A 25,282-nucleotide genomic window follows, 5' to 3' on the forward strand; every position below is an offset into this window, starting at 1 on the left:
CCTTCTTCATAGATATAATTACTTTGCTCTTTGAATGTAGATAATGTTACTATTCAAGTCTAAAATAATAAAATTAAATTGGCTCAATCTTTCTAGGAAGTCAGCAAACACAGCTGAGATATATCCATGGCTAAAACCATGATGGAATATAAATACTTTTGAAATAAAAGAAACTTTCCTTAATATGGAAATGCCTTGGCACTGAGCCTGTATATAATTGCTATTTTTTTCCTGGCAGATAACAGTGTATATTAGAGAAAAGAAGACGTTAGACTAGCATAATTACTTTGCTTTGTACTAGAACACTGAAATCAATTACAGGGGCCAAAGGCAAAATTTTCAGGAAGCACATCCACTTTCTAACTGAATCTCATTTAATTTTGAGACATAAATATGAAGTGTGTACAGTCATATCATATTTCTGCTTGGTTTTTTTCAATTTCAGATTGGAGAATTATTAAGCACTACTCACCCTGCCAACAAAGCCAGCTTAACACTTTTCTGTCCTGAGGAAGGGGACTGGAAGAATTCAAATCTTGACAGACACAACCTTCAAGATTTCATCAACATTAAGCTGAATTCTTCTTCTATTTTGCCTGAAATGGAAGGGCTTTCTGAATTCACAGAATACTTGTCAGAATCAGTGGAAGTACCATCACCATTTGATATTTTGGAGCCACCAACATCAGGAGGCTTTTTGAAACTTTCTAAGCCTTGTTGTTACATTTTCCCAGGTGGAAGAGGAGATTCAGCACTGTTTGCTGTGAATGGGTTCAACATGCTTATCAATGGAGGATCAGAGAGAAAATCTTGTTTCTGGAAACTCATCAGACATTTGGATAGAGTAGATTCAATTTTGCTCACTCACATTGGAGATGATAATTTGCCAGGAATTAACAGCATGTTGCAACGGAAAATAGCAGAATTGGAAGAGGAGCAGTCTCAAGGCTCAACTACCAATAGCGACTGGATGAAAAATCTAATTTCACCTGATTTGGGAGTTGTATTTCTTAATGTTCCTGAAAGCCTAGGAAACCCTGATCCTAATTTGCAATTAAAAAGAAGTGTAGAAGAAGCTTGTTTTACGTTGCAATACTTAAACAAGCTATCCATGAAACCGGAACCTCTCTTCAGAAATATAGGAAACAACACTGAACCCATTATCCTTTTTCAAAAAATGGGTGTAGGGAAACTGGAAATGTATGTGCTTAACCCAGTCAAAAACAGCAAAGAAATGCAATATTTTATGCAGCAGTGGACAGGTACGAACAAAGATAAAACTGAACTAGTATTACCAAATGGTCAAGAAATAGACATCCCAGTTTCCTACCTAACTTCAATCTCATCATTGATTGTATGGCATCCTGCAAACCCTGCTGAAAAAATAATCAGAGTTCTTTTCCCAGGGAACAGTACACAGTATAGCATATTAGATGGCCTAGAGAAGCTCAAACATTTGGACTTCCTTAAACAACCAGTAGTGACACAAAAAGACTTAAGTGGTAACCTGACAAGTCCAGCAGTTAAGCAGACAAAACTGAAGCAGAGAACAGACAGTAAAGAAAGTCTCAAGCCAATCACTAAAACGCTGTCTACAAAGACTGTCAGAAAAGAATCAAGAGAGGAGGCCTCTGACACTGGGAAATCTAGCCCACCAGAAAAGGCTCAAAAAGCAGAAAAACCCATCATAAAAAAGGAAAAACCAGCAAAAAGTGAAAGTAGGCTTTCTGTGACTGAAAAGGACCTAACAGCAAAGGAGCAACAAATTGTGAAATCTGAAACTGTTGAAAAACAAGCCACTGATGTGAAACCAAAAGTAATAAAGGAGAAGCATGTGAAAAAGGAAGTGAAAGTAAAACCAGAAGAAAAACAAGAGGAGAAAGAAAAGTTAAAGAAAGAGGTGCCTAAGAAGGATGAAAAATCCCAGGCCAGGAAAGAGGAAAAGCCTAAAAAGGATGATTTGAAGAAAGAAATAAAGAAAGAATCTAAAAAAGAGCCAAAGAAAGAAGCTGCTCCAAAAGAATCCAAAAAAGAAGAGAAAAAGGAAGTAAAAAAGGAAGAAAAGAAAGAAATCAAGAAGGTTCCTAAGGAAATAAAGAAAACCTCTGCTACTTTGCCTGAATCAAAGAAGATTACGGCAAAGTCAAAACCACAGAAAAAGGAAGAACCCGTCAAAAAAGAAAGCGGACTTGCTGGGAAACCCAAAGAAAAAGTTAAAAGCAAGCCAGTGAAGAAAGAACTCAAAGTGGCTGAAAAATCAGCTGCAGCAGTGACTGTTTTGGGAGCTGGGGCTGCAACAGTAGCAGCTGTAAGCCTAGCAGCCAGTGGGAAAGAACTTGAAGTCGAGAGGTCACTTATGTCCTCACCAGAAGACTTAACAAAAGATTTTGAAGAATTAAAAGCGGAAGAAGTTGAAGTAGTGAAAGAAACACAGGAAGATAAAGTTAAAAATGAAAGCCAGCTATCTGATATAGAACAAAAGGAAGATTATACAGTTCAAAAAGAAAAAATAGAAGGCCCAACTCATTCTCCTGATGAAGATATCACCGCTGTAGAACCTGAGGGAGAATGTGAACAAACTCCCGAAGAGCTGGAGTCTGTGGGAAAGGACAAGGTTGATGACAGTGAAAAATTTGAAGAGGAAGGAGCAGGATTTGAAGAATCTTCTGAGGCAGGTGACTATGAAGAAAAGGCTGAAACCGAGGAGGCAGAAGTACAAGGGGACAATGAAGAAGTGCCAACAGGTTTCAAAAAGCAAGGCATAAAGGATGTCATTGAAACAGAGGAGATTGAAAAAGAAATGATAGAAGCCCCTGAAAATGAAAAAATGAAAGGGTTAATGTATGATAAAAAAGCAGAATTTAGAATGGAGTATGAGGATCACTATGAGGCACATTTAGAGGAAACAGCAGTTGAAAAGGCAGAAATGGAGGACACTGAAGAAGAAATTGAAGAAGACAAAACTGAGGAGGTCAAAGATGAAGAGGAAACTGAAAAAATACAAGCTGAAGGAGATTATGTCATGGCTGTAGTAGACAAAGCAGCTGAAGCTGCTGAAATAGATGATAAATATGGTTTGCCTATAACTACTCCAACTAAATTGTCAGAATCTTCATCTCCGGCAAAGGAACCAGCCTCTTCAATCCATGATGAAACTCTACCTGGTGGGTCAGAAAGTGAAGCAACTGTTTCAGATGAAGAAAACAGAGAAGACCAGCCGGAGGAGTTCACTGCTACTTCAGGTTATACCCAGTCCATTATTGAAATATCGAGTGAACCAACTCCAATGGATGGAATGTCAACTCCACGAGATGTAATGAGTGATGAAACTAATAATGAAGAAAGTGAATCTCCTTCCCAAGAATATGTTAACATCACTAAGTATGAATCAGCACTGTATTCTCAAGATTTTGCTAGACCTAAAGTTGCTGCTCTTCCTGATGCTTTTAATGGATTATCTGAAGGATCAAAAACAGATGCAACTGAAGGCAAAGACTATAACGTTTCAGCTTCTACCATTTCACCACCTTCCTCGTTGGAGGAAGATAAATTTAACAAAACCTTCCAGGATCTGTATCATCTTCGGGAAAATGAATTCAAAACTATTAATAAATTAGAAATTTCAGAAACTTGGGATGAGAAGGTTAGCCCAACTACAGATGAAAGTCCAGCCCCACTATCACCAGTTGCTAAAACACCTCTTAGTGAACGTAGTGTGAACTTTTCCCTAACTCCTAATGAGATCAAAACATCAACTGAGCCTGTATCTCTCTCAACACTGCCAGAAAAACATCATGAAACCCAGGAAGAGCAGTGTCCCAGCCCTGATGATAAAACATTAGAAGTGGTATCCCCTTCACAATCAGCTGCTGGAAGTGCTGGTCACACTCCTTATTATCAGTCTCCCACTGATGAAAAGTCAAGTCAACTTCCAACTGAGATTCCTGGAAAGACAATTGAGGTACCAATCAGTGTTGAAGTTAGTGATGCCAAAGACAATGTTGCAAAACACAGAATAAGCCCAATGGATGAACCAGTGCCTGATTCTGAGTCGCCTTTTGAGAAAGTGCTTTCACCTTTACGAAGTCCACCACTTATTGGTACAGAATCTTCTTATGACACATTTTTAAGTGCTGATATAAAATCTCTCAAAGAAACTGAAATTGCCTTTGAAAAGAATAGTGAAACAGATGATTCCATGTTGCAGAAGAGCTCTGTTTCTGAAGTTACTTCGACAAATATTTTCCAGCAGGATGAAAACGATTTGGAGCTAACAACTGCAAAATCAGACAGTCTTCTAGAAAAGAAAAGGGATGATTTAGAAACTTCAGAAATTCAATCTGCATTAGTTTTGGATGAGAGGAAGCTGGCAGAGGTTTCTCCTACTCAAGTGGATATTAGTCATTTAGGCTATTTCAAAGAGGACACTAAAATGTCAATATCTGAAAGTACCGTCTCTGATAAATCTGCAACTCCTGTAGATGAAGTTGTAGCAGAAGATACTTATTCACATATTGAAGGAGTTGCATCTGTTTCCACAGCATCTGTTGCTACTAGTTCATTCCCAGAACCGACCACTGATGATGTATCTCCTTCGTTACATGCTGAGGTTGGATCTCCTCACTCTACCGAAGTTGATGATTCTCTTTCTGTGTCTGTTGTACAAACACCAACTACATTTCAAGAAACAGAAATGTCTCCATCTAAAGAAGAATGTCCAAGACCAATGTCTATTTCTCCACCAGACTTTTCTCCTAAAACAGCAAAGTCAAGAACACCAATACTAGATCATAGATCTCCTGAACAATTGACTATGTCAGTAGAATTTGGACAAGATTCACCTGAACAGTCTTTGGCCATGGATTTTAGCAGACAGTCACCTGAGCAACCCATAGTAGGTGCTGGTGTGCACCATATATCTGAAAATGGTCCCACTGAAGTTGATTTTAGCCCTTTAGACATGCAGGAACATGAATTTCCAAATAAAATATCACCAGTGGAACAAGTATGTTTTAGTCATGAGAAGGATATTTCAGAAATTATTTCAGTTTCTCAGATAGAGGCTTCACCTTCACCTTCTACTTCCTCTGTCCATACACCTTCACAGGCAAGTTCTCCCCTGCAAGAAGAAATCTTATCAGCTGTTACACAGTCTAGTGATATGCCATTACATTCTACATTTCCATCAGACAAAATGCAAAGCTTGGGAGAGAAACTCTCACCAAAGTCTGATTTATCTTCATTGACACCACGGGAATCTTCTCCTTTATATTCACCTAGTTTTTCAGATTCACCACCCATAATGAAAGAAACAATGGCTGCTTCTCAGTCATCTCTATTATCGCTGCATGTATCCCCAGACAAATTGTTTGGCTATCATACATCAGTAGTTCAAGATCCTGAGATAAAACATGGCCAAGAGCTTTTAGTATCTAAGGATCAGGAAGATACCGAAGAAACATCCATATCACCAGAACCACTTATTTACTCCTATAAGGAAAGTGGAAGAACCACTAGGTCACCTGAGACTATTAGTTATTCCTATGAAAAAACAGAGGAAGTCACTGAATCCCCTGAAACTTTTGATTACAAGTATGCTACAACAAAGGAAATCACCAGATCAATAGAAACAGATAGTTATTCTTATGAAACAACAGAAAAACCCACCAAGTCACCAGAAGCCCTTGATTATTCTTACGAAAAATCCACAAAACCGTCGGACTCTGTCCATTATCCTTTTGAGTACGCAGAGAAAGCTACCAAATCACCTGACATTTCAAGTTATCGCTATGAGAATGACAAATACTTTGTTTCAGAAAAATCTGAAATCCGCCAAGATGTTGATTTATGTCTTGTCTCATCCTGTGAATACAAGCATCCCAAAACAGAACTGTCACCTTCTTTTATAAATCCCAACCCTTTAGAGTGGTTTGCAACTGAGGAACAATCTCAAGACCAAGAAAAGCTGTTAATTCAGTCTGGAGGTGCTCCACCACCCTCGGGAGGAAAACAGCAAACTCGCCTGTGTGGTGAAACACCCCCAACTTCTGTGAGTGAATCTGCTCCATCACAGACCGACTCAGATGTACCCCCTGAGACCGAAGAGTGCCCTTCCATTACAGCAGATGCTAACATTGACTCAGAAGATGAATCTGAAACGATACCGACAGATAAAACTATTACATATGAACACATTGACCCACCCCCAGTCCCTGTTCAAGATCGCAGCCCTTCACCTAGGCACCCAGATGTCTCCATGGTAGATCCAGAGACATTACCCATTGACCAGAACCTAGGGAAGCCTTTGAAAAAGGATCTGAAAGAAAAAACAAAAACAAAAAAGCAGGGGACTAAAACCAAGTCTTCTTCTCCTGCCAAGAAGAGTGATAGCAAACCTAAGCAAGTGGCCTCTCCAAAGCCTGCTGGCTTGAAAGAATCACTAGATAAAGTTTCCAGAACAGCTTCTCCAAAGAAGAAGGAGTCTGTGGAAAAAGCTGCCAAAAATATCTCTACTCCAGAAATAAAATCATCTCATAATGAAGAGAAAGATAAGGAAACTAAGAATGCAGCCAATTCTACAACATCAAAGTCAGCAAAAACTACAACTTCAGGTGAGATAAATTGTAAAGTTAATCTCATATATCGGTTTCCTTCAAGCTATTGCAGCAGTCAAAATCCTCAGACTTCACTGATAGCTCTGGTGTAACTAAATTACTAAAGAGAATGTAGGGATATTTTTCTGTAGCTGTATTTAAACCTGCCAGCTGTGGTAAAATGTTTACTGTGGGAGTTTTGTTTTGTCTTGCACAGGACCATACTATTCTCAAATACTGTTTAGAAACACAGGTAGACAAAGATAAATGTTCATTAAAAAAAACCAGTGTTTTTCCACCAAAGTTGAATCATACCAAAATCATTCAGGTTAACAAGTCTGAAATAAATAAACTAACTAACACTAGTTCAATTATCCATATATAAAATAACAGCTGGCAGGTTTAAATAGCATTTTTAAGAATCGATGAGTACACATTCCAGTCCAGTTCAATTTAAAGATGGCAGTTGGGATGTAGAAAAATCTTTTTGCTGTGATTTTTCATGAAACCTTTTTCAAAAGTGGAGGGAGGAATAAAAAGAAGCAAAAACAAACTTACATTTTTCATGAGAAACATAGTTTGAAAGAAAAATAGAAATGTCCATCAAGAAGGTTCCCTAGTCAAATCAAAATAATTGTAGAATGCAGTTTTTCATGTTACCAAAAGGACTCAAACAGGGGTGTCAAACTGGCAGCCAATGGGCCAGATGTGTCACTTGCAGGCCATGCCCACCCCAGCTCTGTGAAGGGAAAAAAAATGTTACAATACATCATGTGTCAGCAATGTGACACTGTGAGTTTGACACCTCTGAACTAGAAAGTCAGAATGAATTTTAGAACTTAAATATTCAGATCATTTTACACCCCTCACAACTCTTAGAATTTTTAAACAAGGCATTAAAGTTTGTCATAATGGCTCATACATTATTCCTTCTTGGAAAAATTGTGCTTCAAATTGGGATTAGATGGAATATAAATAAACATAATCTGTTACAGGAAAATTGTATGGAAATACATTTTTGAACTTTGCTGAATGGTAGCTATTCAAATTGATGTTCCTATCCTGTTCATTTCAAGATATTTTGGATTTTAAAACCCATATTTCCTAGTCAGACAAATCCAAGTTAAGGAATTGGAAGCTAATACATCATTGATTATGCTAGTATTAGTTTATAGTTATCATTAGTATTTGAGAAAGCAAATGAAAAATTGATGCATTAAGAAATGATATTTCTGTCAGTGATTGCTAGAAAAAATTAAACCTGTGTTTAGAAGTCAGAACAATTCAGTGTCTATCTAGATCCAACAACATTGGAAAATAGCCTTAAATGGTTAAAATGATGGACAATTTTCTTACTTCTTAACAGAAGGAGAATACTGCTCTTAATATACTGTGGTCAGATACTTAGTTTAAAAATAGCCACTGAGCATTGTGTTACTCTCTACTAACTAAATTGATGGTACAATTTATGTTTAAATGTTAAAGAAAGTTAACACTTTTCAATACTGCTGAGTTGGGGAAGGTACAATTGATGGTACAATTTATGTTTAAATGTTAAAGAAAGTTAACACTTTTCAATACTGCTGAGTTGGGGAAGGCTATACAGCCTGTAACCATCATGGGGTTCACTAGAATTTGAAATCATAATATTAGAAAGAAATGTCAGCTGCCCAGAGTCATTGAGAGTTGAGTAGCGTATAAGTTTAATACATTATTATTACATATAGAACCATGTGAAATCACAATAAATTCTTATTATCTGTTCACAACTACCACGTTTCTCATATAATAAGGCCGGGTCTTATTTTTTTTTTTTGAGCCTCGAAAAAGTGGCTAGGCCATCTTTTCGGGGGTGACTTAATTCCCCCTTGCATCTTCGGGCGGGCGGGTGGCGACGGCTTGGATGTTGGCCTCAGCGTTGGTGGGGCACTTTGTATCGGGGTCAACGCAGGCAGCACCATATCCGGGTGTGCAACAAAAGTGCTTCCTAACGGCAAGCCCCCACCACCATTTCCCCCCCTATTTCGCATGTTTTACTATAGGCCTTAATTTGGGGGGAGGGGCTTAATCTCATTTCATGCCTATAAAACATGCTGGGACTTCGTATTGGGGGAGGCCGTATTGTTGGAGAAACAGGGTATATGGAATCACAGTTGCAATTTTTTAAGCTGGTTTTGCTGTTTATATGCATTGAGTTTTACCGAAAAACCTAAGATGTCATAATGCGTTGGTGTAGTATAAATGAGGATTCAAGCAGTGTGATCTTTTGTAATTGACAGATGGAAAATTTGTTAATGCACAGATTTTCAAAGTGCCATTCAGGATTTTTTGGTATGGCACCCAGAGTGCTCATAACCACTGGAAGCACGACAGCTGGCTTATGCCATAATGTTTCAGTTTTGATTTTCAGGTCTGGATATTTTATATTCTTCTCCATTCTTTGTGTTCTATTCTATTATCCCCTAGTATTGCCACATCAATCATCGATACTTTCTTCTTTTAACCTCAATTATATCTGCTGTGTTAGGGTCAAGAATTTGGTGAGCCAAGATTTCTATCAGTTTATTTTCGAATTCCAACAAAATGTTAACCTACACATTGCTGTTGTACACACATTGTACTTAATCAGTTAGTGAATAGGGAATAGTCATCTCTTTTCTTATTTTTCATTCTAAACTGTCCAGTTTAGCTTTTGTTCAGTTAATAATTTCAGCATATCGTATTACAGATATAGCCTAGGTACTGACTTTGATATTGTTTTGACCATTCAATTTTCTATTTAGCATTTTTTTTCACTCTTTGGATATATTCCTTACTTAATCACATTTTTAATGTGCTCATACTTGATGCTATCCAACTGTAAATTTTCCAGATACTTGTAGGCTTTATTCTGATGGTTCCTGGTGGTTTGGTCATTCAGCATTTTAATTCTATTACGGTACTGTTTGTGATTTTACCCCCCACTTTATTGCTACTGCATGAGACTTTTCTAAGCAAAATTTTATTGCCATATAATGTGCTAAAAATTCTATAAAGCTTTGTCATTCATATAAAACAAATATAATATTTAATTAGGATTTTTTTTTGCTTTTTAATAACCAAGATTTGTTTTCTTCAAAACCATTGAAAGAGGGATCATGACAATGACAAATAAAGGTAATAATGGAAAACATATCTCCTAAGGTTGATAAGCTCATATTGTTCATTTCCAACCACCATTTCACAATTTTGTCGTCTTCTGCGTTATTTTTTCTTTAAACATTCTAATGTTTTTACTGACGTTGTTTGTTTCCAGACATGACAATCCAATTAGGTGGTATAAACCAAACTTCATTTTATAAACAGTCCAGACTAGTGACAGAATCTCTTTTAATTCTTCTTTTTTAGGGGTGAATTCATAGGTTGTTTCAATATTAGCCTGTTCTAGTTCTACTGTTGATAAGTTATCATTCATGTAGTTTCTATCAATTATTCCTTTATATTTCCAATTATTATTATTGAGTTTCTTTGACTGTTGTACTTTTTTGGGGATCTCTCATTTTCACGAATTTTCAGAACTGAATTCAGTTCTGCTTCCTTGAATATTTTATTTCTGGTAATGAATCTTCTTCATTATACTTTGTCGACAGTCAGCCAAATATTTAGACTGGGTTTGACATTTTTATCATCTATCAAGTTCTTCCAAAAGGGATAGGCAGATGTTGTTTGAAGTTTGTATCATCATAGGTATTATCACAGAATAGTAAATGGATCTAAGTAAGCTGCCTTTTGCAATTGACTGATCATGATTTTTGTCAATGCTCTAGTTATTTTGGACTATTATTATTATTATTATTATTATTATTATTATTATTTACCCAACAATGTGAAATCATTCTGTACCCGATGTTGGCCTTCTAAGACTGAGTTCTTTCTTTTCATTTTTGATTAACATACACTAACATTTTGTGCCTGTCCCAGCAAGGTGACAGCAGTTAGACAACTTTGACTGATCTGAAAAAAGGTCAGACATAATTAATAATTGGGTAAGTTATTCCCAAGAAATATTAGACTATAGGCTAGAATAGGAATGTTTTAAAAAGTATCTTGGCCATGGGCAGGAGAAGATTATTTCAATATGATTTTTCCAAGGAAACTGGAAGTCAAGTTTCAGTCTCTTAATTCTTGTGCTCCCAAATCTCTTATATTTCATGCTTCTTGTAATAAGTGATATTCAAAACCCATGTGGTATAGTACTTCAGGTACTGGACTATGAACAGGGAAGCTATGTGTTTGTGGATATAGGGATGTATTATGGTCCCCCTTAGCCAAGAAAGCACACTGGATGGCTTTGGGCCAGTCATTCTCTTCTCAGCCCAATTTCTTTCACAGTTGTTGTGGGGAGAAAATAGGTGAAAGGAGTACTAGGTATGCTGCTTTGTGTTCCTGTACCAAAAAAAATGAATATAAATAAAATCAAATGAATGCATATAAATAAATGCATATAAATAAAACAAACAGGCATGTATGCATAGATACACACATGGTTAACAGCTTCTTCTTTCTGTACATATCTTGTTCTGTTCACTAAGTACATTTTTATGGTACAATTATCTGATTTTATCAACTGCTTAAAATTACACAGGATAATTCAAAACCATGAACATCACAGCTGGAGCTTGATGTGTCAGTCTGTCCAACTTGAGTTTATCATTAGTAGGCAATGTTTATTACTGCAAGCTGAGACAGGACTCTTATTTTTGTATTATCTTTTAGGACCTGGAAATGGGAAACCAACAAAATCTATAGCTGTGCCTCCAGGACCTCCTATGTATTTGGACCTGGTCTATATCCCCAACCACAGCAATAGCAAGAATGTTGATATAGAATTTTTCAAGAGGGTGAGATCATCCTATTATGTTGTGAGTGGGAATGATCCTGCTGCTGAAGAACCAAGCAGGGCTGTCTTGGATTCCCTGTTGGAAGGCAAAGCTCAGTGGGGAAGCAATATGCAGGTACGTTCTCCAGAATCTATGAAGCAAAGGAAAACCCATTAAAAATAAGATGCTAAGAATCATCTTTTAGTTATCTGAGTTCAGTAACAAAACCTAAAGGGGAAGAACTTACTTTTGTTTAAAATACAAAATAAGAAAAGTGTTACCTCTAGATCTTCAACAGTTGTCTTTTTACTCAGGAGAGTTGATTGCATAATTTATAATGGATTAATCATGTATTCTGTATGTAATACTATGATCATAGAGACAGTACTTCCTGGAGCAAAAGGAATATTTGTCTTTTTCCACTCCCCTAAGTTGAATTTCAGCTATGAAGAATGAAAACTACAAGATAGGTGGCAAATAAAGTTGATAAATAAAGAAAATAATAAATAAATAAAATTTTGGATCTCTCCTTTGATTGCTTTTGCAATCAGATTGGTTGGTGCTTAGAGCAGAATGGGATCAATGAAAATCCAAATGATCCTCAGCACTGCTAACTTTTCATCATGAGTCCCAATGTTTAAAAATGGATCTTTATGGATTTACTCCCATGGAAGGAAATAAAAATATTTCTTTTCAATTGAAGGGCAGAATCAAGAAAGCAAAGTAGTGAACACTACTTTCTACTCCCACTTAGCCAGTTTGTTGCTGGCAGGACTTCAGAAAGGAAAGCACCAGTATGATTTCTTAGTTAACTGTTTTAAAAAGAAATAAAGATAGACCTGTAAAAAAATAAAGCTGTATAGATATGGAAGTAACTCTCTGAAAATCAGTGAATCAACATCAAATCACTATAATATGAACCCAGGAATTTTAAGAGAATTATAAGTAAATTACTATATTCTGTTGTTCACTACTTGCTCTGAATTATTTTGATAGCCCAGCTGAGAGATTGAACATAAGCCTAGAGAAATCTTAGCAATTGGGCCTACAGTTGTATGTAAGTGCAGCAGGGTTGTTGTATGTCTTGCCTTCTCATTACTATTTTTGACAACTCTGCTAATACAACACCCTCTTTCAGGCATAGAAATAATCTTACTAAAAATAAATAACTTAAAGAGGAAAAAAAAACCCTCCTTTTGAGAATTAAGGGAAAAAAGGTTGTGTTGATCTTTTCCATTGTGCACATTCTACTGGCTATGTTGAAATATAAACTTGTTTGGAAATAACAGATCTAGTCCATCTGGAGGGCATCATGGTGTGGAGGAATAATGTTTATGTTGCTTTTCTCACATAGAAGAAAAGGACTTACATTTTATCAAATTTTGTTTCTATGTGTGCATAATTAATTTATTTCCACTGCTTAATGACATAGTGTATAAAAAGCTAACTTCTAAGACCATATGCAAAAAACTTTTCTCTTTAAAAATACTTCTTGCACTTTTTACATTTATTTACATCTATGTATATAACTACCCATCTTACCAGAGTGGTTCTGGCTGGCTAACATGAATCCAAATGCAATATAAATACAATACATATGTTAAAAATCTACTTAGTTGCATACTTCCCCAAATATTTTTCTGTGCCTCAGATACTTTGCAAGGAAGGATCCAATTATAGAAAAGAGGCTTTCACATTTCTAAAATAATAAAAAAATTCAATCACACAAATATGGTAGCAATTACCTAACAGAGTTTTGAAATTTTGAAAACTACTAAAGTGAAAAACTTATCTAAGGATTGTTGTATTTGTGGAATACTGTGTTATAAAAATATAGAAAGTACATAAATAATAGATGCAATATATTCTCAGTAGTATTTCTCAGGATATAATAAGGATAGTGGTGCCACAATATGTCACTCAACATTTCCTGTGCCAATGTTTGACTGTGCTGTATAGTTCAACATGGGCTATTTTCAAAGCAGATACACTTCTGAATGTATCCCAGCTTTTTCAGTGAAGGCAGTATAATATAAATAATATAATATATAATATAACATAACATAACGTAACATAACATAACATAACATAACATAACATAATATAATATAATATAATATAAATGCTGTCACTGTTGAAGACATTGAAGAATCCGGTTAGGAAATATCTCTGAAAGGGTCATCCAATGGGTCACCGATTGTCTAGTAACAACTAATTGTCTTCCTATATCTAGTTATTCCTTCTGATGATTAAGCTTTCCCAATTGGCCATTCTCCAGATGTAGGGGATGGTCTGAGAATATTATGATTATAATTCCAATACATCTAAAAGATGCCAAATTTGGTAAGATTATGCACAAGTAGACCTACTAGTTGGTTGGCAGTGCTTAAGACATACTAGTTGATTGGTTCACAGGGCTTTACAAAACTCCCCGTTTGAGAATTTCATGTTTTAGAGAATTTCAGAATGTTCTGTTTCTTACTGATATGATGTTGTAGGGGAGGTAAAACCACTGTCAGAAATTACTGAACCATCCCACGGCAAACAATTTTCCATTCCAAGGTTGTGCACATCCACGGAGTGTCAGGACTGTAGTGAGATTTCTGATTGGTCTTCCTTTTGTACTTTCTCCTCTAATGTGCTCTTTGTATGACAGGTGACATTAATCCCAACGCATGATTCAGAAGTGATGAGGGAATGGTACCAAGAGACCCACGAGAAACAACAGGATCTTAACATCATGGTTTTGGCAAGCAGTAGCACTGTTGTTATGCAAGATGAATCTTTCCCTGCATGCAAGATTGAACTGTAAAAAAAAAAAAAAGCAATGCATTTCAACTTTAAACTTTGTTTCCAGAAATTCTTGAATTTGAAAATACTTTTTCTAAAAATATAATCCATCTAATTCAGCTGCTGAACTATATATACCTGCCAAATGCTATATACTGTATCAGAGTGATGCAAGTCACTATTTTTTTTTCCAGTCTTTGCTAATTGCTAAGGGAAATAACAGTATTCCCACCATAGGGTTCAAATTACTGCAAAACCTGCAGATTCAGGTTCATCTTCATTGAACACTAGGAAACCATGCACTAGCAAACACTGCTGACTTATGCCAGGTTGGGGGCCTTTGCCCTTGGAAGAAACAGAGAGAAAAAAGGTGGAGAGAGAGGAGGGGAGGGGGAAGATAAGTTGGATGGCGTAGAGGTGAATAAAATAATTAATTCCTCATTAGTTACAAAGCAGTCAGTGACTTACCTCCTGCAGTCTAGCATCCTAGAGAAAGAAAGATTTGGGTGTTGTTTTTTTCCAGAGTAGGCATATTTAATTTAGTGGCATCTTAGCTAGAATATTAAGTGAAACAGAATGTGGTTTTTGAAGGAACATTGCATTGGAAACACTTACTATTGGCAACTTCCCATTCAGTGTTTCATTGTCACGTAACACAGTTCTCTTAGACAAAATATGCATGTAGTTTGAATTCCATTCAGTTTACCATGCAGACATGTTGGTCTAAGGCATGCTCCCAACGAAAATTTAGAGTTCTTTCAAATTTGACAAACTTGCATGCTAAAACACCTGGGTCACTGACAAGTTTACTGAAGCAAAATACCAAAGCAGTTGGGAGTTCCTATGGTAGACAATTTGCCTTAGAAAGTGACTTGAATGTACAAAGATACTTGATGCACTTATTTTTTAATGCAAGATAGCAAGTTTATAAAACATCTGTGTAGGATTATAGTTACACCAATATGGAACTATGCGTGTGCTACTGGAAATCTCTCTGATTGGTCAAACAGCTTGGTGCTATGAATTATGTATGTAAGTTGAACACTTCATTGGTGCACCTGAACAGCAAACCTTGCTTGAAGTTATTTTTTCCCCCTCTCTTTTTTCCTGCTTCCTGGAAGCATGGAAGAAGAGGTGTTCAGTACCAGAAAATCAAAATTAACAAAAATATATGGGATGTTACAAAAAGGTTGTCTACTCATCTGTACAGTCTCTGAAGCTTTCTTTTGTCTTACATTAGTTTGACTGTTAATTTAAGAGTGAATATAGGGACAAATGTACAGAATTTTTTAAACTGTGCACAGACTTTTAATAGATGAATTTTTAAACATGTTTTGTTTACAGGAAAATGCAGAAAAAAAAATCAGGTGAAGGCTAATTTTTAGTAGTTTTGTAAGACAACACATAGTGTTATTTTGAGTTCTGGTGAGAATGAAGTATGATAAAACAGTACCATATTAATTGAACGTAGTTTACTGCCAAGGATTATCTTGCAGAGAGCACACTAGCAATATCATTATGTGTTAGTGGTCAAAGAACTAAGGACTGAAAGTTGGCTTTCTTTTAAGCAGGCAGCTTGGATTGGGGGTTATTCCATGGCTTTATGCAATCTAAGGAGTCATTTGTGATGGCACTATTTCACAGCACCAATAAACACAGCTTACGACTGGGGGGGGCAGGGGTTGCATCAAACCAGCTTTGTGACATTACAAGCAGTCCTGTGAGACACCTGTCAAACCCTCCAGTGTTAGTTGGGCAGCAGAGATCTTGACTTAATTTTCCTAGCTATTCCTTTATCCTACACTGTCTTAAGTAAAATTAATTGAAGGATCCTTCCCCAAAGTAAAACCAGAACAGGGTATACTGTATATAATGTGATTCTGTGAAATCATAGAAACATGGAAAATGTAATCCTGATCACAGATTTTAATTGATGAGAACCTCAGCTCCCAGGTACTTCAAAGCTTCTAATTCCTAGAATTACAGGAAGGAGAGTGCCTGATCAGGATTTCTTACAACCAGATGGGATTTAATATTTCTCATCTTTTCCAATTAGCACACAGAAAAACAAAGTATGCAAAACTTATTCAGGTATGCATAATTTCTACAGATTACAGGAATCAATTTTATGTGTGACTGAGTTTGGGTTGTTTGGTCACACATTGTTCCACTTGGCTTTGTAGCAGCACCAATTGAATGGTGGTGCTAGCATACCACAACAGTATGCAACCACACTACTTTCTCCCTGCCGCTTCCAGCACCTTCTAGAGTTGCAGGGTTCTCTGGTTCTTCTCTCATCTTCCCAAACATGCCACCACTCCATTTATCCAAACAAATTACATGTGCCTGGCCTAGTGCAAACGTACTTGCTTATTTTTTTAATGTTCAAGACCACCTACTACCGGGAAGCCTACATTTCATTGTAAGATAGATGGAAATGAAAAGTCAGAAAAATAAGAAAATGTGTGATGACATAGTTCTGATAATAATATTTCTCATGCTGGTATAACGTATTTTCATGACCAGAGTACATCTTATCACTACCTGTAATAATACCTCCATTATCCTTAATGTTTTACTTTGCAGCTCTGTACAGAATTTTCACAATCTCATTCTGTCTATAATAGGAATTTGTATTGTTTTATTCCAACCATATTTTCAGAATGCTCTTGATTTCATTAAGTATGGGACAACTACAGCATTTTGCTTATTATATGTTATATAATTTATTTTAATTGTTGCATTGTTTATTTTTGTTTCATTTTGCTAATTTTTATATATATTTTAATATTACTTTAGATCCTCTTTAATTTGGGCTGGGTAGCCCAATTAATGCTGTGAAATATTGTTTATGTTTTGTGGATTTAAAAATTTTAATATTTTGTTTTTGTTTGATAATTCTAGCAATGCTATTTTATTTATTATTTTACCTTTAGCCAAGAAACACTTCTGTTCTTGTAGCTCTTTATTTTTCTTGGAACAGTGTAGATGGAAACTCTATGGGTTGGGTTCCAAGTCTTTTTAAAAAAACCTGGTATGATTGTGGAATGAAAAGCTTGGGAAAAATGTATTTTTGAAAGAAGCAGGAAAGCTGAATTCCTAATTGTGAATGCTGCTTTTGGGAAATGCAGCAGTGGGAAAACATTGTCCTAATACCCATTAAACAGAAATAACTACATGTTATGTAATATATTTCCTGAATGTTATTCTCTCATACCTCATCCCCTTTCTTAGCCCAACGGTTGCTATTTCTAATACAATTCTATAATCATCCACTAATGTGATATAGTCCTAACCATATGTTCATCCACATTGGATAACCCAGGCTGATAGTACTAACAGAAGGTTAAAATGTAAGAGTTTATTGGACAAAGCTGTTACTCTACAACACTGTAAGCATAATTATTGCCTTTTACTTATCCAAGTTGGCTACCTTGAAAATATCTGGGTTTCTTAGCAGTGACCATGCTGGCTGGGGAATTCTGGAGAAATTCATCTGGAGAGTTCCTTAATATGGAAAAATTGACTTAGATTATTTATTCTGAGTGGGTGCCAAGCTATTGCAATCAGCTCTGCCAAATAACAATGTAATATTCCATTTACTATTGCTTCAAGATGAATTAATTTTATGAACTCCCTCCCCCCAATTTTCTGTTTTTAAGCAAAATTTAAAGGATTTACCCAGCAGAAATACATATGTTTAATTTTCTTCTTGCCAAAAAATAAAGAAGAAGAAGAAAAGAAAATGTGAACAATAAGACAAAAAACTGACTAGATCATGGAGGTTGTCAGTCTGTTTTCAGCTGAACTTCTGTGAGGATTATTTTTAGTTCATTCTCAATAAACAATATTAAATATATATTTAAATGTGCAAAAGGGAAATTAATTTGCTGTCTCCAGAAAGTGAAAACATAGCAGATGTGTACATCAATAGGTCTGTTGAAGCAATTGTCTGAAATCAGCATGCCAGATAATAATGTATGCCATATCAGAAATCAATTCTGTTGTGTGCAGTAGGACTTATTCCCCAAAAACATATAGGATTGCCACCTTAATTGAGTTCAAATTTGGCCTTGACACTCCTTCACACTTTAAGCACATTATTGATCCTCTTGTAATTATTTTAGTATAGCATCAGAAATCTAGTTTGATCGGGATTTTTCTGTGTGTAAACTTCCCTTTTTACTTTATGCTTCCCAACTATTGAATTCTAATTCGGCAAATCTTGATTTTTATGGGAATATATGTTCTCTTATGCAGCCTTCCCTATTTTACTGCAGTTCAAATCAGTGGATTACAATTTCCAGCATTGTCAGCCAGCATGCTAATTGCTAAGTTTGATAATTTATAGTCCAATAATTCTTGTTTTGGGGGGAGTGGAAGTACCAGTTTGTATAGCTTTTCTCAAAGGTCCCATTTTGCATCACTTTTCAAAGGTCTCATTTTGCATCATTGATTCTAGCATTAGAACTCTTTTTAATGTTCTGTTTTCTGGCAACTTGCTCCTGAGAGTTGAGGAAAATTTCAGGAATACTTCTGAAAGTACAGGGACATGTAGTGGGCATGACATTGGCATTTGCCCTGCATATGAGTTGATGTGCCTTTTAGATCCAAGCCTATATTTTCTTTTTAAGTTTCTGAATAAAGCTATAGTAGTAGGCTATACAGTTCATAAACAATTGTTTTTGAACAAGCAGGCATAGGGTTTTGAATGGCAATCAGGACTGAATTTGAATGGCACTCAATTCTGGATTTCTGTTACTGTTGTTTTAGGAAGCTCCTCTAGACTAAACTAAATGGAACTAATAGTTGTGTTAGTCACAGCCCTACATAGTATAGTGACAGTCAATCTGAAGTACCATAAATACTGTTATTGTGCTCTGTTACTCAGCACAGGTTACTAGAGGCATGGTTCAATATCAATTAAATTAATAATTCAATATTAATTAATGAAACAAAAGTAGAGTGCTATATGCATTCCAGAAAATTTTATCATTGGTAACATTCCCCTCATTGTGCTGTTATGATAGTACTTTCCCACTGAATAAAATTTAGTGACAGCAGTTTAGTTGAGGTCACATTCAAACTTAAAACAGATCTTTTGCATGCATTTACATTTTCCTATGGTGGGTCTAATTTCTGCAACTACGACATTTTTAATTAATCTTAATTCTTCATAATTTGTGTTTGACTTCACATACAGTAGTGAATGAATCCAAATGTGTATACAAATATATTTAGCTGTCTTCAATAGATTAAGCGGTTTAGGAACCTTGCAACACAGAACTAAGAAGCTGTTGGTGTTAAGGAAAACATTCCAAGAACTTCCAGCTTTGCTACAAGGAGTTAATTCTGCATTTTCTACATCATGGGTCCTTTCTCCACTAGTAAGCATCTTCTAGAATCATCCCAACATTGATGTACCAGGTTAACAATAATGAGGACAGATTTTACATCACTTGAGTGATAAGTGAATGATGCTATGAAAACATTCTTAAGACACTCACTAGTGGAGCAATGGCCATAGCCTTTTTCTCCATGCATAAGTTCTAGCTCAGAGATAATAGAATTTTTTTGTAGTCTAGAAATATTAGTAATGGGGAAATGTTATATTTAAGCTTACCAAAAAAAATTGTAAGTGCTCCTTGATAGTAGAAGAAACCACAAAAATTGGTCTAATTATTTATGTACATTTGGAAACTGCATTGCTTGCCTTGTTAAGGATGTTTGCTTCATTTTTTAAACAAAAATATTTGTTGTGATCTTATAAAAATAACAAAATAAGAAAGCAGCATCAAAACCTTGAACATTTGGGGGGGAATTGTTTCTCTGCACTAAATTAGTTTAGGAGCTCTAGTTGCCCAGAGCGGCTGTTCTATTCATACAAGGCTGGGCTGTAATCACACCAGAAAAAGCACAGTTCTAAAAATCCAGGATGCTTTCACATGATGGTCTGCAGCCATCTGATTCTTCCAAACCATGGAGAGAAAGTCTTGTCGTGGCTGAGAAGCACCTCACTCCTCTCTCTTGTTCTGAATGGTCTTGTTTGTGTCAGTCTGCAGCTGTGTATGGTTTTATGTCTTATAATCCTTCATCACCTCTATCCTATCAAGTCATATCTAAAGTAGAAAATTAGTTTCCAGTGAAAGTAATATGTAGTGCTTTTATGATATTTGTGTGCAATATCCCCTCTTCCATTGAGGATATTTGATGTAAAGGAAATAAGCTCAGTTCCACAATAAAAAAAATTAAAATAGTTCAAGTGTTGTTGGGTTTTTTTTTCTTTCATTTGTAAATTAAAGATGCAATTTCTATTTAAAAAATCACAACCATGACCATGCAATTACAGATATGCTCTCAGACCTTCCTATTTCAATGGGGTGCTTGTGGAGTGTTAATTTTGGAATTCTAATCCTTTTTACCTGCAGCTGTCCAGCATTTGCCAAACTACAATTTCCCAGCACCTCTTTCTATTGGCTAGGTTGACTGAGTAAAAACTCAGCGCTTCCCTTGCTTTGAAGGTGGAGTTAAACTGTTGTAATTTAAGGTTCTTACTGAAGCAGTATTATCAATTTTCACCAGCTTGAACTATTAAAAAATTGAATGCTTTAGCAATGAGAAACCCCAATATGACTCAAAGATTACACCAACAATATATTATTAGCAATTTGTATTCACTTTGGCAAAATCTACAGATGTTATGGGGAAATTGTATTAAAATTAAAGAACAATTAGTTATTGCATTAAACAGCTTGCTTGCCAACACAGTGTTGTCAGGAAAATGGAATATTTGCTCCTAAACCAGTTTAGCAAAGTTACTAGATTCTCACTTTGTATTGTTTGACAGTGAAGAAACACAATTTCAATTTTAGCAAGTTTATATTTCAACTAGCTCTGAAAGGTCTCTTCTATAGTTAGATCAGAAAGCAATAGCAGATTATCCCTGTCATCTGGTGCTCCATTCAAAATCCAAGAAAGAAATACAGACTCCATTAATCAGAGAAAAGATATCTTTTACTGGAAATCAAGTGGTAGCAACAAAAGAATTCTGAATCTGAGAAAATGGGCGTGTAAATCACATATACAAAGTAATGGCAACGTTCCCACCCCCAATAGTTCAATTGGCTCATCCAATTAAAAGTTGTGTGTATCATCATGTGGGCATCTCCAGGTGGTGATGAGGCCTCTGTCCGTTGACCTTGACATATTTTGATAAACGGTTGCAGCTGTGCATAGCATAGATTCTTGCTTAGAATCTAAGCAAGAATCTACACCGTCAGCTTATACAGTTCTGGTTTGTAACACCTCCAGCTCACTTCCCATAACCAAATCCCCCCCCCCCCCCCATTACTTATGACAGCCGAAAGATGCAAAGCAAAGAGAAAATCTTGAAGGCTGACAATCCCATCGGAAGAACTATAAATTCTTGACCCCAGTTTTTGGATTATATAAGGCAACCTTCTTTAGAATAGAACACATTTTTTTAAAAAAAGTAGCAGAAATGATTTATTGTAAAGATTTTTCCTGTAGGTTCCCACATTGTATGTTCAATCTCAATTCAAAGACTTTTTAAAGAAAGTCTTCTGAAAGGCCACATATGTCTTCTGACCAAAAAGTCACTGCTACTTAAGCCTCCTTATAAATAGAATCACTAATTTCCTTCTTTTAAATATGGACACTGGATTTCTTTAATAGACTGAAAGTATATATGCTTTCCTATTCATTGAAGTATTTAAGTATACTGTGAATTGGAAATGGCAATTGGAAATGGTAATCTGCATATCAAATTAATAAATAGGCAAATGATCTTACATTTTCTGAATGTGTAACTAGGCATGCAAAGTCAAACCAAAAGACTTTGGTTGAAGACAGAATGCTGAACATATATACGTAAAGATGTGCTTTCACTTTTTAAAACAGTCTTGTATTATAAGCAAAGTACAGTAAGAACAGAGAGACATTGTCCACATAAGACATTCAATGATGTGCTCTTTGTATCTGCAATTTAGGAATGAAAAAATTACATCTCTTCAAAAAAGGGGTGCTTATATTATTTTAAAAAAATGATAATTAAGAATTGATAAATTCAAATGGCAACCCTATACACATCAGGGGGATTACCCATTGGACATAACTGCACATGCCATCACAACCAATGCATTTGTTTCTGATACAGATTTTAGGCCATAAAATACTGCATAAACATGAAACCATTTATACATGTAAAATTGAAGCAGAAATTATATTCTGGAGTATCGTACTATAAGAAGTGCTAAGGTCTGCAGTGCAATAATGGCTAATCTTATTGAGTGTTCTACTTATTAACCTGACACGAAAAATATACACACTAGTCTTTAACAGTTGAGAGACAAGATTAGCTCACATGAAATGCAATTAGAACTTTGCTGACAGAATTGGGGGTTTTATGGCAATTAGCATTTATGCAGCTCATAACCACTGCTGGAAATCCTGAAGAGCAAACTAAGTGATCACTGATCATAAGGTCACAGATCATAAATCTTGCAGGCAGGCTTGGGATTCTACCAGTTGGCACCTATTTGCTAGAACCGGTTGTTAACATTCTAAGCAGTTCAGAGAACCAGCTGTTAGAAGAAATTACTGGCCTAATCCTGTAAGGAAGGCAGGAAGGAAACATTCTGGTGTTGCTTACAGAAACTGCCTCTCCATTAATCCTTATTACATTCTTGGCAGGACTAGACTTCCTGTCTCAGGAACTTCTCTGGAGTTTTTCCCCCCTCCTTTGCTGGTACTTTGCTTGTGTGGAGTGACCATTCAAAGTTACAATGGCACTGAAAAACAGTGTCTTATGACCATTTTTCACACTTACGACTGTTGCAGCATCCCCACAGTCATGAGAGGCCAAGTGAGGAGATGTGTGCCTCAATGTGAGTGATATTGAGTTGGCCATGCCCAGCCAATAACATGACCACCAAGCCACGTCCACCCAGTCACATGACCACCAAGGCAAGCCCACCAACTAAGCCATGCCCACAGAACCAGTTGTTAAAAAGTTTGAATCCCACCCCTGCTTGCAAGTAACATTTTCTTTTAGTCATTTGCTTGACAAATGATGTGGCACACTCATATTCTCACTCACTTATAAGCAAGACAAATGTCAAATTGAATTTTCAGTTTATGGAGGACATCATTTCCAAAAAATGCAGAGGCGTATCCAGTACATACACACCTTCCAGTCAGTGTTGATTCTTGGTGACAGCCTATATTAGATCCTGCAGTTTTCTTGGCAAGATTTTCAGACATGGTTTCTTGCCAGAACCTCCTTCCTAGGGCTGAGAGTGAGTTATCGAGGAATACTCAGCTGGCTTTGTGCTGAAAGTGGAACTAGAATTCAGTCTCCTGGTTTCTAGCCTAGTATCTTAACTATTACCATAAACAGGTTCTTTTTCACTAGATTAAAAGTTATGTTTTAGCATGCTTGCCTAATCATTTGACCAAGAAATAGCAAATAGAGGGGAAAAGGAAAAACTAGATAATTTGATAGAGATTTCTAGAAAATCTGGAATGAGGAAAGCAGGTGAATCCCCCTTTCAATTCAGTTTTCCCCCATTATCTCTGTGTCTTGTATGTTTTCCTTGTTTCTCTATGTCCTGGTTCTGTCCTTTCCCTCTTCTCCCTCTTCTCCCTCCCCTTTTTGACCCCTTCTCTCTCTAATTCTGATTCTCTCTTCTGTAATCCTCTCTTCTGTTTCTTCCTAATGTTATAATTACTTTTCAAACTATTCTTTTTGGGGGTTGTTTTTTCGGATCTTAAATTTTTCACTCTCTTTCCCTACTTTCCTTTCTTTTTCCCACAGAAATACTTGGTCATTGAAGATGGCTTCTTTTTCCTGCCGTTCTACAGGCATTTCTTGTTGTTTCTCATAGTTCAGGATCCCCATTTCTAAAAATTGAAATACGAAACAAAAAGAACCTCTTCCTTCTTGCGCATCTTCTGTTTTTTAAGTTCCATTCTCAATTCTTCCAAGAGTGATATCATTTTAAAACTTTTTAAACAACCACCCGATTAATTTTAGTCCTTTAGATCCAATAGCCAAAAATCCAAAAATCACCAAGTAATCCAAATAATCCAAAACTGTTTCTTCTTGCTTCTTTTTTCCACTTTCTCTTCCTGGGGTTCTCTTATCTTGTTATAAAGTTTCAGTTAAAATGTATCTTTTAGGAATCTTGTTAAAATTTCACTGTTAATTCCTTTCACTTCCAGGTGGTCTCCTCCCTTTTTCCAGAAATCTTTATTATCCCTTTGACATTTTATTTTCAGCTTAAATACCTGTTACTGTCAAAGTGAATTTTTGCCAATTTCTTCCTGAAATCTCTTAGTTGTCAATATAGGGAAGAAAAAAAAAAAAACCAAATCCTTTCCGTTTCCTCTCTCATTTGCAGCTTCAAAGTCTTCTTTGGGAACAATGTTGTTCTTTATAATTCAAATTCTAGGGTACCTTTTTTTGTTGTTTTTCCAGTTCGACCCAGTCAGCCCAAAACTTTCTCTTCTTATCTTCCTCCTGCACATTCTTTTCCGGTCAAGTTCTTCTTTGAGGTTGCCATTTCTGACCACCGCTGCAACCGCCTTCGGGAAAGGGAGTAATGGCCAGCTGGGGAGGAGAGATGTGGCTCTCCTTGACCCTGCTGGCAGTCTCCCCCCTCTTCACCACTTCTATGGGGTGGCTTAGCCCCAAAACAGCTGGCTTAGGGTGCTCCAGCGGCGAGCACAGATCAAAACTGTGCACAATCGCAGATTTTGGTTTGTCGCCGAAGAAGAGGACATCTGACTTGATAGAGAAGATTCCCACTTCCAGGTGCCTCCCCCCACTGAACCACCTTGGTTTTTAACTTTTTTATTTAACCCTTCTAATTTTAATCGTCCTGTAGTACTTTTTCATTTTTTATCATATCATAAACCACTCAAAATCGCTATATAAGTGAAATGGGGACTGTAAACATTTAATAAACAAATAAGTTCTGATGGTTTTATTGCTGCAATTAGGAAAGGACCATGCGGGAT

At 36.2% G+C, this 25,282-nt stretch overlaps 1 protein-coding gene across 1 annotated transcript in view; it reads left to right on the top strand.

The window, feature by feature from the left end:
• MAP1B (microtubule associated protein 1B) overlaps window positions 1-14,511 on the top strand; it is a 56,737-nt gene extending 42,226 nt beyond the window's left edge. Inside the window, exons 5-7 of the mRNA XM_026718259.2 lie at window positions 446-6,611; window positions 11,349-11,587; window positions 14,109-14,511. Of these exons, the coding sequence (XP_026574044.2) occupies window positions 446-6,611; window positions 11,349-11,587; window positions 14,109-14,264 (6,561 nt within the window). The 3' untranslated portion in view covers window positions 14,265-14,511. The remainder of the gene's footprint in view (window positions 1-445; window positions 6,612-11,348; window positions 11,588-14,108) is intronic.
• The last annotated feature ends 10,771 nt before the right edge of the window (window positions 14,512-25,282 follow it).

Source organism: Pseudonaja textilis, chromosome 2 (assembly GCF_049901715.1).
Source record: "Pseudonaja textilis isolate UNSWEBS1 chromosome 2, rPseTex1.2, whole genome shotgun sequence".
NCBI lineage: Eukaryota > Metazoa > Chordata > Lepidosauria > Squamata > Elapidae > Pseudonaja > Pseudonaja textilis.